At 39.6% G+C, this 14,515-nt stretch overlaps 1 protein-coding gene across 2 annotated transcripts in view; it reads right to left on the bottom strand.

The window, feature by feature from the left end:
• Npl4 (nuclear protein localization 4) overlaps positions 1-7,619 on the bottom strand; it is a 536,510-nt gene extending 528,891 nt beyond the window's left edge. Inside the window, exons 1-2 of one of the 2 annotated variants that reach the window (XM_090377858.1) lie at positions 7,358-7,619; positions 3,743-3,869 (exon numbers count right to left, since the gene is read on the bottom strand). In XM_090377858.1, the coding sequence (XP_090233984.1) occupies positions 3,743-3,772 (30 nt within the window). In that variant the 5' untranslated portion in view covers positions 3,773-3,869; positions 7,358-7,619. The remainder of the gene's footprint in view (positions 1-3,742; positions 3,870-7,357) is intronic. The other variant, XM_090377859.1, reaches the window with a different exon arrangement.
• Positions 7,620-14,515: the final 6,896 nt, after the last annotated feature.

The raw sequence follows: 14,515 nt of genomic DNA, 5'->3' as shown, positions 1-14,515 counted from the left end.
ATCATATGCCTCTACTAATGCTAATAACCAAAGAGAAATGTATCATCTGTTTGGTACTACCCTCAGGGAAGTGGAAAATATCTGGGCGTAATTGTGCAGTCAAACATGAAGTTCGCTGAGCAGTGCAGACCGGCTGCCAGGGCAGGTCATGGAGTCCTGTCAAGGATATACATGAATTTTTCCAGCAGGGACAGGGAAGTGATAATCCCATTATACAAGGCAATGGTCAGGCCACACCTAGAGTACTGTGTACAGGTCTGGAGGCCTCATTTTAGGAAAGATGTAGAGTTGCTAGAACGAGTACAAAGAAGGGCAACAAGATTGGTGAGGGAAACAAAGGGGTGCTCTTACCAAGAAAGGCTCTGCAAATTGCAGCACCTGGAGAGTAGGCCCCCCAATCAGATCACCTGCAAGGTGATCTGATTGGGGTATATATGGCCTTGAATGGGTTGAGCAAGCTGAATGCTGATGGGATTCTTTCTTTTGCTCAGACTAAGAACCTGAGGGGACACAATTTCAAATTGAGGAAAGATATTTGTAGAACAGATGTGTGGAAATTTGTCTTTAGCCAGCGGGTAGTTGATTGGTGTAACAGGCTTCCATGTTTTGTTGTGGAAGCTAATAGCCTAAATAAATTTAAGGCTGAGCTAGTAGACAATCATTTGGAAAGAATAGAGGGTTTTTTTTTTTTTGGCTGATGCTGCATAAGCTTGCTTTCTTGCATCATATGCCTCTACTAATGCTAATCTCTGAGACCACTTCTGTTGCCTTTACGAAAGCAAACACTTTTCTCTTTACCCTGATGCTAGGTATATCTTTAAGTAAATCTCACATCAGTACACTGTGATCACTGCCACCTGGTTCCTTTATCTGCAGATTCTTAACATGAAGAATCACTACTGATAATCAGATCAAGAGTATTACTCCCTCTTGTTGCCTCTCTAACATGCTGCTATAGAAAAACAATCATCCAATAAATCCACAAAAGCCTTGCTAATGCACAAGTGACCAATGCACAAGTTCCAGTCTATATCTTGGAAATTAAAATACCCCATTATAAGATACTAATTTACTGGCCCACTAGTTCTCTGTATAATTCTTCATTATACTCATCAGAATCATTAGGACTATAATAAACTCCTACCCTTATTTTTACTTTACACCAAACTGGCTCAAAATTGCACTGTTCGTCTATGTCAACTGGATGCACTTCCTTAGATTTTATGTGTTTCTTAACTAACAGCATAAATCCTCCCTCCATTGGCTAATTTTTTCTGATATTAAGATGCTTTTTTTTTTTTTTTTTTTTTTTGATTTGGTAGTTGTTGGTGCATCGGCTTCTGTGGCCATATTGCACCTCCCAAGGTTTTTGCAGTACTTTGATCCAAGCCCAAGGCGGGAATCGAACCCACGACATTTGGGTTGCCGGGCAGGTACTTTACCCACTTGGCTAGCCCGGTCGGCATATTAAGATGCGAGTTGTTCCAGAACACAAATAGCAAATATTTTGTTGGCAGTCTGATGGATGGCCTGGGATTTCAGTGTAAGGGTATACTGTACAGATAACTGCTTGCCTAAGCCACAAAGGCAATTTGTGGCTTAAGCACAAGGCAGTTTGAGATACAGACTCTGAACTAGATGTGTTCTAAATGCACCAGTAGTAATACATAGCACCACTAGTCCCAATCCATTCACATCAATAAAAGCACAATAATTGTTCTTCAGAATTTTTGTTATTTTGTCAAGGGAAGACACTTTTCTCTATATGAAAAAAGTTAAAAACAGTGCATAAATTTATTAAAAATTACTATCTGTTATTAAAATCTTTAGATATTTATCTACTCAAGGTTTTTTTTATTTATTTGTTAATCAAAGTATTTAAGGCACAAATTTTTCCAGCCCTCTAGAGCCACAGTTACAGCAGTATCCAACTCATGAGCTACAATTCAGCCATGTCCAGTCTAAAATTGTTTTGGCTATTTTTTTAATAGACAAAATGTTGATTAAAGGTATTATGCTTAAAACCTGTACATGTATTAACATAAGTAAAGGTAATACGCTGTGCACACTATTGCAATACTCTTATTTAGCTAAAGGTGCAAAATTATCTACGATATTTTAATGCAAATACATTTGTCATTTCCTTTAATGACCATATTAAAAATAGAGAAGCATGGCACAATCTACACTGGTGTGCAAAATTTAAGGAGACTCCTATGAGAAGCTACAGGTTTTCACCTGTAGCTTCTCATAGGAGTGCCTGGATATCTGAAAAGCATACCAAAGAAACCTTGTGAGGTATAGAAATGATGAAGGAAAACAGAGGCACAACAACAGAAACAAAACGGTAGAGGAACTTTATTCAAAAATGGAAACATAGAACTGGCTGCCAAGATACAGATGCATCACTGCCAAAGATGGAACAAAGGAAGAGGTGGTCCTTAATAGAAGATATGTCCACCCCTAATGTCAATGCAGGCTTTGCACTGCCTGTCCATACTTAGAACAATGTTTTTTTTTAAGTTCTTTTGGTAACATAGTCCATTCCTCTGTCAGCGCCATCTTCAGTTGGTGAAAATTTTCTAGTGGGTGTGGACGTGCCGCTAGGCATCTCCCCAGAGCGTCCCATATGTTTTCGATGGGATTTAGATTGGCAGAACAGCAGGCCAATCCATACACACATTGTCCTCACTTTTCAAAAGCATATCACATCTGCGGTGCGATGGGGTGTGGCATTATCATCCATAAACACCAACTCGGAGCCAATGGCATCTGGGAACAGACACATGGGGAAGGATTACCTCAGTACAGTAGCGTGCACCGGTTACATTACCGCCTTCCAGTATCTGGAAGGCCGTAATGTAACCAGTGGGGTGATACTGTGTGCCAACCTCTCACCAAATTAGCTGATGTCCAGAATCTTTGCTGAGACTGAATCTACCCTCATCAGCAAACAGTGCTAAGTAAATATTTTGTGGTTGTAATCTATAAAAATAATGTTGATCCTTAAGTTTTGCACACCAGTGTAGTAATGCACTTCTAACCAATGCAGCCTTGATTCAATTCCGGACGATGCCAATGGAAATACCAATGAAAAGGGGGTCAGAGGTGTGACCATAAAAAATAAAAATCCTTTAAATATTAGTAAAATCATTTACTCCTTAAATTTGCATTTTGTAATATCTAATCAGTGGACTGGAGTGCAAGTGGCTCAAGCATGACATCGCTGCACAAAACGGATAAATTTTAGCACTTAAGATCTCTCACTTTCTTCTCACTGAATTTTTTTTTTTTTTTTTTTTGGTAGTTGTTGGTGCATCGGCTTCTGTGGCCATAGTGCACCTCCCAAGGTTTTTTGCAGTACTTTGATCCAAGCCCGAGGCAGGATTCGAACCCGCGACCTTTGGGTTGCCAGGCAGGCACTTTACCCACCCAGCTAGCCCGGTCGGCTTTCTCACTGAATGGTACCACATATGACACAAAGGGAAGTGTGGGAAACATAGGACCTCAGTGAATGCAGATGATGCTGCTATGTTTCAACCATTTACGTCATCAAAAAACCCTGCCCAAAGTAAGTGCTTACTAGTCAAATGAAGCAACCTTTGACCTCAATGGTATTTGTGAATATTACAAGGCCTGTTTAATAAAGATTGATCAATTTTTTTTTTCACAACATACCTTTATTAATCATCCATATTTTTAATGGTCCATTTCAAAGTAGTCACCAATTGATGAAATGCACTTCAACATTCCTGCCAGTCTTCAAAAACATGGTGCGAGTTATTTTTTGATGTGTTCGAAAATCACCACCAATGTTTTTACAACTTCAGATGACTGGAAATGTTTTCCTCGCAGCTCTTTCTTTAACTCTGGAAATAATAAAAAAAAATTGCAAGGCTGTAGGTCAAAGCTGTAGGGTGGATGAGGAACACATTTGACATTAATGCTAGCTACGTACTTGATGAGAGTTATGATCAGCATGATGTCTCGCACCATTACAATGCAGAATAACCCCACCTGCATACAGTTGTGGCATTGCAACAGATGTGATCCTGCAAAGCAAGGCCCCATAGCAGTAATATGACATGGCATAACATGGTGGTAAACCATTCCTTGAATGCTCAAAAAAAAAAAAACAAATGCCCATAACCTTTCCTGCAGAAGCAGCAACTTGTGCTTTTTTCGGTGTTGGCATTGATGTAGACTTCCAAACAGTCTTTGTTGCTTACCCTCTCAGTTGAAATGATGAAGCCATGTCTCACTTGCAATTATCACCTTGTGCAGATTTTTGCCATCAGTAACCAGGGGCTCACATCTGGTGAGTATGGGCTTGGCACACTCAGGGTCCTGAGCTGGATATGATCATCATTCTTCTTTTCTTTTTGGCGATTCCTTTCTACTTCTGACTCTTGTTCTCTCTCTCTCTCTCTCTCACACACACATTCAGAAATTTTTTTTGGCTAGTGCAGCATAAGCCTCAGGCTTGCTTGCACCATATGGCTAATAATAATAACCATCTGTTGCAAACCTCCATACAAACTTGCTGTTGCTCAGGTGTGAGGAACAGCAAGTTTGCATGGGTCTCCATGAAACCCAGTGTACACAAACATATATGCAAATTGTTATGAAAATTATCATGCATCCCTCCTACTGATATTCTCCACATCTCTACCAGTTGCCTTACAGTTATAAAATGACGTTCTCTCACGATTGCAGATTTTATGGTTTTATGTGATGACAGCAGTGGCTGGAGCCCCAGGTTGGAGCACTGATTTTTGTGATCAAAATATGTTCAAGTTTAAACATTCTAAACTGCCTGCAAGCTGTATTATATGGAAACATAGATTCACCATAAGCCTCTTTTAATGTTTCATACTTGAGCTGATGTTTTGTTGGAAAGAAAACAAAATTTCAGCGCAGCATTCCGTTCCTCACACAAGGTGAAACTGAACAGGCATAAACTTGACCAACTGCCATGGTCACGCTGTGCACACGAGTCAACTGCGGAGTTGCTATGTGATGCAGCTGGTTTGGTCTTAAATTCAGCAGCTTAACTAGAAATGGCAGGCAATACAGTTGATAGTGAAAAATTATGATCCATCTTTATTAAACAGCCCTCGTAGATCTGCTCTGTGGAATCAGACATCCCAAAAGATGTTCCATTCCATGACGGGACAATCCTGATCAGCATGTAAAGTTACCAGTTCCTAAGGAAGGCAAATGAGGATGAGAAGAATGCTAACATCATTTGCTAGTTAGAAACAGCATCTATAAGCTCACTGGTCCAGAGAAACACCAAAATTGCATTTAATAGTCCCCAGATATTCATGTGTCCAAGGCTGTGAATGTCAGTTCATACTGTGTGATATGGTTGCCTTATAATGGCATTTCAGAATATTTTTCTTTGAAGGAATAATTGGAAGGAATGGTGCTACCTTATTTTGTATACATGCACTGTACTCAGCAAATTCTTATCACCATTTGTGCATGGAAATGAGAAAACATTGTCAGCAAAATGATGCATTGCCATATTTCCATTGTTGATGTCAGCACAATCATCTTGATAAAAACTTACACTATGATAGGTGTGTTACGTTAGATAGGTTTCATTGTTACCTGAAGGAAAAAAAGATTTAAAATATCTAAATTCAATAACTTACACAAGAAACTAGCATTAGCAGGGGGCATGCGATGAAGAAAGCAAGCTTATGCAGCATCAGCCAAAAAAAAAAACCGCTCCCATTTCACCGCTCCATTCGTTCAAATGACTGTCCAGCTCAGCCTTAAATTTATTTAGGCTATTAGTTTCCATGACAAAAAATGGAAGCCTGTTCCACCAATCAACTACTCGCTGGCTAAAGGCAAATTTCCGCACATCTATTCTACAACTATCTTTCCTCAATTTGAAACTGTGCCCCCTCAGTTTCTTAGTCTGAGCAAGAGGAAGAATCTCAACAGCATTCAGCTTGCTCAACCCATTCAAGGCCTTATATACCTCAATCAGATCACCTCACAGGTGCCTACTCTCCAGGCACTGCAATTTGCACAACTTAAGCCTTTCTTAGTAAGATCACCCCTTTGTTCCCCTCACCAATCTTGTTGCCCTTCTTTGTATTCATTCTAGCAACTCTACATCCTTCCTAAAATGAGGCCTCCAGTCCTATACACAGTACTCTAGGTGTGGCCTGACCATTGCCTTGTATAACGGAATAATCACCTCCCTGTCCTTGCTAGCAAAATTCCTATATATCATTGACAAGACTCCGTGACCTGCCCTGTTCAGCGAACTTCATATTTGACTGCACAATTACACCATACAGTTGGTATGTTTCTCTTAGTATGCTACTACAACTGGATCTAGATAAGTAAATGATTCTAAACTTCTGTCCTGGTACAAACACTAGCTCAAATTTGTTACTCAGGTCTTCCATACTGCCAACCAATGGCTAGATGCTTCTGGTGAATTTTTTAAATATCAGAATCATAACCAAACTATTTTTGGGCTATATTCCATTACTTTTTTTTTTTTACTTTAAAAACAAAATTGTTACATAGCACATACACATTATTTTTTTAGGGTGAATACAACATTTAACATTCAATCTTACTTTCAAGAAAAACTCATGCTTTCGAGAAAACCATATATACTAAAATAGATAGGGGGAACTTGGCAAATGGCAGTTCATTCTGTTCTTTCACCCTGTAAGTTATAATTCTGTATATACCCATTAAAGCAATATTTCATATAATTCCACCCACAATAAACCAATCAAAAAAAATCAAAGCTTCATCCAGCTCAATACACTCTTAAAACGTTTAATACTCAAGTGCCATTTCCTAATGTGATTTAACATATTTAATAACATAAAAACTGCTTTAAATTAAAAACAGGTCAGTAACCTCCACCCTCCTCATTTTTTTCTGTTATTTGAGTTTTAACAAAAATTAGGTACATACCTAAGTTGCTTGGATATGACAATAATAATTTACCATATTAATTTGCCATTCAAATACATGTTCAGCATTTTCCCAAAGTGAACACAACAAACTTGTATTTTGTACATAATAAATAAAAGTAAACATAATTTACCACGTTAACTTTTATTTTATCTTTATACATGTATCTTCTTCATTATATATTCAGTTATGGCTGATTTATTTAACTATAAAACACCATATATATATATAGGTAGGAAGTCAATCATGATGTAGCGATTTAATATCTAAATGATTTTTTTCATTCACTAACCCACCCATAATCAAGCGGTGGATTTGAAAATACAACAGTAACAAGCGCTTAGCACACATTAACTAAAAAAACAATTGTACATTGAAAAAATAAGTGCTAAAAACGCACCATCGTCGGTTGCCAATGCAAAAACAATATTCCTACGAAATACTGCTGTCAGTTAAAAGCTCTTCACACACAGAGCACTTACTCAACAGTCAAAAAAATTAGGGTAAAGAGCGGATAAAATATGGCAGCACATAGAAGAATCCAAATCTTGAAAGGCAAAATATAGCAAAACCAAAAGCTACTTCGGAAACGAGCAAATAGCCTAAAAAAATATAACACTGCTCATTCTGCCCATATTACTTCATGAGCAATCTCGATAACAGGCCCCAGAACCGTTCAATTTCCGCATCGAGGACAATGAAGTATGTAAACGAGTTATGAAAGGTATGAGGCCGAGATTACCAAAACCACATGATGCATTTTGGACGCGCGCGTGTGTTAAATTCAAAAGTATCTGAGGCAATGAGGCTTCAGATATTAGTACACTTTGGTGGCCGACTAACGCAGCCCCTTTTTATAAACTCCCAAAAGAATTCCTGCTGTCATTGCCATGATTCACACTCAAGCCTCTTTTCTACCCAGAGTCAAGAAGACGATGACTATAACCACTATGCAATCCATTGGGTTACCACGTGCACTTCTCAGAAAAACAAGACAGCTGTTCAGTTTCACTTATCTGCAACTTCCAGCAGGGCCGTGCAAATGGGGATTACATTGGATGCGCCGCACCAGGGCCCCCACTCTAGGGGCCTCAATATGGTATTTTTTTTTTCGTGCGTCAACATAAATAAACAAGGCTAATACAACAATAACATGAAATAGTAATCGAAAATATTATTAAAAATTTTATTATTATTATTATTATTATTATTATTAGCCATATGGTACAAGGAAGCCTGAGGCTTATGCTGCACCAGCCAAAAAAAAAAAAAAAAAATTCCCGAGTTACCCCCTGTGTGTGTGTGTGAGAGAGAGAGAGAGAAGTAGAAGGCATCACCAAGAAAGAGAAGAATGATGATATCCAGCTCAGGACCCTGGGTTTGCCAAGCCCATACTCACCAGATGTGAGCCCCCGGGGTAATCTAAAATTATTATTATTATTATCCATATGATGCAAGGAAGCCCGAGGCTTATGCTGCACCAGCCAACTTACCAGATGTGAGCCCCTGGGGTTTAACAGAACTAAATGGAAGAAATGTTCAAAATAATAAATTGTAATTTAAATTTGATTGGTGAGCATTTATCTTTTTTTTTTTTTTTTTTTTACAATAAACAGCTTCCACATTTACGCAATTGAAAGGTATATACGTAAAGACACATAAGCAGTATCGTACCTAGACTTCTGTCGACCCATGGAGAAATATTCATCTGTACTCCCCCCCCCCCCCTCAAAAAATTTAAGGTGGAATTCGTAAAATTGAAATATAAAGGAAACATCTAAAAATTATTCAAATTATAATTATTTATTTAAACTTGAACGACTATTGGATTTCTTGACGGAACTCTTTGCCATCGATGTTGCTGCTCCGATTTTCGTAATTGGATCTCTTGACGTAACCCTTTAGCATCGATGTTGCTGCTCCGACTTTGCAATTAAAATTCCTTCAAGGTGTTGACATTTCGTTTCAATTGCACTTTCAAATAAATTCATGAAGTTTCTAATTTTAGAATAAGATGAAAAGCCGAGAATATTTCATTCGTCTGATCAAATCTTTTTCTTGTAAGCTAACGATAGCTACATCGATCATTATACTGTATTAAAAAAATCCGTTTCAAACCTGTTAGCTGATGAATCAACTGATGAAGTTTCATAGGTAAACTCGCGCTTTTTTCAGGAAACTCGCACTTCTGGTAACACTGACGGTACTTCCAACTCAGTTGCAATGTCTATCCATACATAATTTAAATCCTGATGTTATAAATTCATTTAGTCGACTAAGAGCACCTTCTATCAATATAATCGCAGTGTTCGTATCAATTGTACTACTTTGCATGATTTTATTACTTTATTTTTATTACTGAATATTTCATACGAAACAGCTCACGTATAATAAATTTAAAAGAAGTAACAAACCTCTTTCTCTTAACAAACCTTGCATTTCAGACTTCGATTTTTCATCTTTTCCTTTGGTTTGTTCCTTGATTTCATTTAATGCAGTTATAATATCCGGTAAGTGATATCGTACTGCTTCTACAGATTTTATCATTCCTTCCCACTTTGTTTCTGGTAGAGATTTTACAGTAATTTTTTGTGCCCTTTTAAAACATCCTTCCTACTTTAAGAAACAGCGAAAATTGCGTATAATCTTCGTAATGTTCCAAAAAATAATTCTACTGCTGTTGAAGAATGTGTTGCATCAAATACAACCAAATTTAAATTATGCGCGACACACGCTACACAAAAATCTCTTCTATTTTCTTGTAAAATTCTTGCTTGCATCTCCCAAAGAATTTCCAATATTTGGTTCAAATAATTTTTCATTATGTCCTCTCGGTGCCAAATTTCACGAAGCTAAAAATTTAATTATCTCAATTACTCGTTCCAAAATCATTGTCCGCTATTTTTTTTTTTTTCCTTGTCAAATTTTGATTTACAAGATCCACAATCTTATTTCGTTTTAATGGGAGCTCTAATCCCTTGACTGTTGCATGCATACATTTAACCCCAGGGGCTCACATCTGGTGAGTATGGGCTTGGCACACCCAGGGTCCTGAGCTGGATATCATCTTTCTTGATGACTCCTTTACCTCTCTCTCTCTCTCTCTCTCTCTCTCTCTCTCTCTCTCTCTCTCTCTCTCTCTCTCTCTGTGTAACTTGAGAATTTTTTTGGGGCTGCTGTAGCTTAGCCTTCGGCTTCCTTGCACCATATGGCTAATAATAATAATAATATTAATAAGTGCACGAACCTAAGACAGGAGATCAAAGAGATGTGGCATATGGAACAAGTAACGACCATCCAGATTATGGTGTCAATCAAAGGTATGGTGCCAAAGACCCTACATAACAGCCTAGTAGCAAATGGTCTCCAAGCTAACACCTACAAGAAACTCCAGAAAGTCGCAATCCTGAACACCTGTAGGATAGTTCCTCGACCAACAGTAACACCAGACATAACAACCACCCTGTGTACTTGGTAGCAATACCAGTCACATGATGAAAACCCCAATCAGAGAGAAATAATATAATAATAACAATGGCGAAATGGAGTACGACCATTAAAGTCGAAAACATCACAACCAGGCTAATCCCCATCAGTAGAGGATCTTTCAGGGAGATGCCCTGAGCCCATTATAGTTCTGGCTAGCACTTAACCCGCTATCTACCATGCTCAACAGTAGCAAGTATAGATATAACCTCAAAGAAGGAAGGAAGAACCTGTACACCCTCACCCACCTGATGTACATGGATGATATCAAGCTCTACGTGGGAACCGAGAAGCACCTCCAGTAACTACTCCAGATCACTGAAGATTTCAGCAATAATATTAGGATGGAATTTGGTCTAGACAAATGTAAGACCCACGGATTGCACCAGGAAAAATTAGTCAACCGAAACTACCAGCTGCAGACTAGTAAAGAGATCGAAGCCATGGCAGAAGGAGTGGCCTACAAATACTTGAGGATGATGCACACTCAACAGTTACAGCACAAGGAAATTAAGGCCTGCCTGACCGAAAAGTACCATCAGAGACTCAGAAGCCTGCTGAATGGACAGAACACAGTTAAAACCATAAACTCTATGCAGTTCCAGTGCTAACATACTCTTTCGGGGTCATAGATTGGACTAACACCGAGCTGAAGGATATCATGAGAAAGATAAGGAGAATGATGACCAAGAACCGCCAACAAGACCCAAAATCTGCCGTGGAGAGACTGACAATTCCCGGGAAGAAAGAGGAAGGGGCCTGATAGACCTCATTGAGCAACAGAAGACAACGATAGTTAACATGAAGGATTACTTCCAGACACACACGGCAGCACTCGACCAGGCCATAAGGAAGATAGACAAGCGGTATACCCCACTCAACCTAAACGAGGACTCCCCCCCAAAACCAGGAGGTACAAACGAAGCTAGAAAGATGGGCAGAGAAGACACTACAATGATCTCCATCAAGATCATATAGATAAAATTGCTTCCAATGCATGGCTCACGAGCGGGATGCTCTTCCCCACGACTGAAGGATTCATGCTCGCCGTCCAAAACCAGGTAATCAACACCAGGAACTACAGAAGATACATCACCAAAGAGCCCAGAGTGCTCGATAACACGTCAACGATGCCACCTGACCTCAGAAACGATCCAACACATCACCGCGAGATGCAAGGTGATCACCCAGACTGAATACACTCATAGACATGACCAGATAGCCAGGATAATACATCAGAAGATAGCAAGTAAATGCCACTTGATCGAAGCAAGTGTACCGTATTACAAGTACGAACCCTAGGCAGTACTAGAGACCCCAACCCACAAGCTGTACTGGGGCGGGCCATAATAACGGATAGCACAATCCCGCACAACAGACTGGACATAACCCTTGTGGGCAAGAAGGAAAAGCCTATCTATCTGATTATAGTGGTGCCCAACACAGCAATGTCCAGAAAACCCATGAGGAAAAAATTAGGAAGTACACGAACCTGAGACATAAAGTCAAGGAGAGGTGGCATATGCAAGAAGTATCGACCATTCCGATCATCGTGTCAACCACCGGTATGGTGCCAAAGACTCTACATAGCAGCCTAGCAGCAATAGGTCTCCCAGAGAACAGCTGGAGGAACTCCAGAAGTCGCAATCCTGAACACCTGTAGGATAATCAGAGAGTTCCTCGACCAACAGTAACACCAGAAATAACAACAACCACCCTGCGTACTTGGTAGTAATACCCGTCACGAGGTGGAACCCCCAATCAAAGAGAAAGAAGGATTACTTCGAGAACAACACAGCAACACTACACCAAGCCATAAGGAAGATAGATAAGTGGTATACCCCACTCAACCTAAGCGAGAAACGCCATCCCGCCAGGACGGCACAAGAAACGGAGTTAGAAAGATGGGTAAAGAAGACATTCCATGGCAGACACTACAGTGACCATCAAGATCACATCGATAACATTGCTTTCAATGCATGCCTCACAAGCGGGACGCTCCTCCCCGAGACTGAAAGATTCATGCTGGCCATCCTAGACTAGGTAATCAAAACCAGACTTTAGAAAATACATCGCAAAGTCGCCAGGAATGTCAGATGACGCATATCGACGTTGCCACCTGGCCTCAGAAACGATCCAATACATCACTGCGGGGTGCAAGGTGATCACCAAGACTGAGTACACTAATAAACACGACCAGGTAGCCAGTATAATACATTAGAAGCTAGCGAAGAAATACCAGTTGACCAAAGCAAGTGCACCATACTACAAGTACGAACCCCAGGCAGTACTAGAGACTCGAACCCACAAGCTGTACTGGGACCGCGCCATAATAACGGATAAGATCATCCCGCACAACAGATCAGACATAACCCTTGTGGACAAGATGGAAAAGGCTACCTACCTGAATGACATAGCGGTGCCCAACACTAGCAATGTCCAGAAAACCCATAAGGAAAAAATTAGGAAGTACACGAACCTGAGACATAAAGTCAAGGAGAGGTGGCATATGCTAGAAGTATCGACCATTCCGATCATCGTGTCAACCACCGGTTTGGTGCCAAAGACTCTACATAGCAGCTTAGCAGCAATAGGTCTCCCAGAGAACATCTTCAAGGAATTCCAGAAAGTCGTAATTCTGAACACCTGTAGGATAGTCAGAGAGTTCCTCGACCAACAGTAACACCAGACATAACAACCCTGTGTACTTGATAGCAATACCCGTCACGAGGTGGAACCCCCAATTCAGGGAGAAATAATACTTCATAATAATATCATGAACCTAAGACAGGAGATCAAAGAGATGTGGCATATGCAACAAGTAACGACCATCCCGATTGTCGTGTCAACCATAGGTATGGTGCCAAAGACCTTACATAACAGCCTAGCAGCAATAGGTCTCCCAGCGAACACCTACAAGGAACTCCCGAAGGTAGCAATCCTGAACACCTGTAGGTCAGTCAGAGTTCCTCGACCAGACGTAAAAACAACCACCCTGTTACTTGGTAGGTGAAACCCCCAATCAGGGAGAAACAATATATAAGAATATTTGCATGAGAGAATAATTTGCAGTAATAGCAGAAAATGCGTCCTTTTTTTTTCGAGTTTTTCGCCATTTTTAAGGTCCTGAAACGATGCGCAGTTAAAAACCGTCAGTGGATAGAATTTTGACGAAAGCGAGCAGTTTTAAATGTGAATCTGCATTATTGTGGATTTTTGTTGCATTAAAACTAGGTTTAAATAAGAAAAATGGGCAAAAATTAATTTCCTTTAACATCTATTTTTGAAATAAATAAATTTACTGTAATATAATCCAATATTAGATTTTTTGTACAATGAAAGTATTATATTACGAAACAACCATTTTTTTAATATTAAAAAAAATTTAAATATTATTGTTATTTGGGCACACTACTTTACCGGGACCACGGGCGAAAAACCCGTACGCTCGTACCTAGGTACGAGGAATTGGATAGACAATGCACTGCACATAAATACAGTTTCTTTTCCAGACTCAAGGCAGAAACTGTTAACATCCATCTGTGCACAGCCTGAGGAAAAGGAAGAATACTATCAAAATTAAATTTACTCAATACATTCAAAGCCTTAAACACTTCATTGAGATCGCCTCGAAGGTGACTAGTCAGCATACGCTGCAATTTTCAAAAGTGAAGCCTTTTGAACAGCACTGCTTTGTTACAATCACTAGTGTCGTTTCCGTTCTGTCTACCCCTTCTACAGCTATACATCCTTCCTAAAATTAGGCCTCCAGACCATATGCAGTATCAAAATGTTGTCTGATCATTGCCTTTTAGAAGGGAATAATCACCTTCATACAGTGGTGAGCTGTAGTTAGCTCGCATGAGCTCACTGTTATTTTTTATTTATTTCTTTTATTTATTTATTTTTTTTTGAAAATTTGCGAGCCCATTGTTGAAACGATCATTTATTTTACAAATTAAATCCTGAATTCAATTATTGAGTATCCAAAGCCGGAACTACGGGAGGGGAGTGGTACCCCCAGCACCAGGCACACCATTTTATGGGCGTATTCGACCAGTTATGCGTTTAA

Source organism: Mastigoproctus giganteus, chromosome 7 (genome assembly GCF_048544385.1).
Source record: "Mastigoproctus giganteus isolate SK-2022 chromosome 7, ASM4854438v1, whole genome shotgun sequence".
In the NCBI taxonomy this organism is placed as follows: domain Eukaryota; kingdom Metazoa; phylum Arthropoda; class Arachnida; order Uropygi; family Thelyphonidae; genus Mastigoproctus; species Mastigoproctus giganteus.
This window is presented reverse-complemented; position numbering and strand designations above follow the sequence as displayed.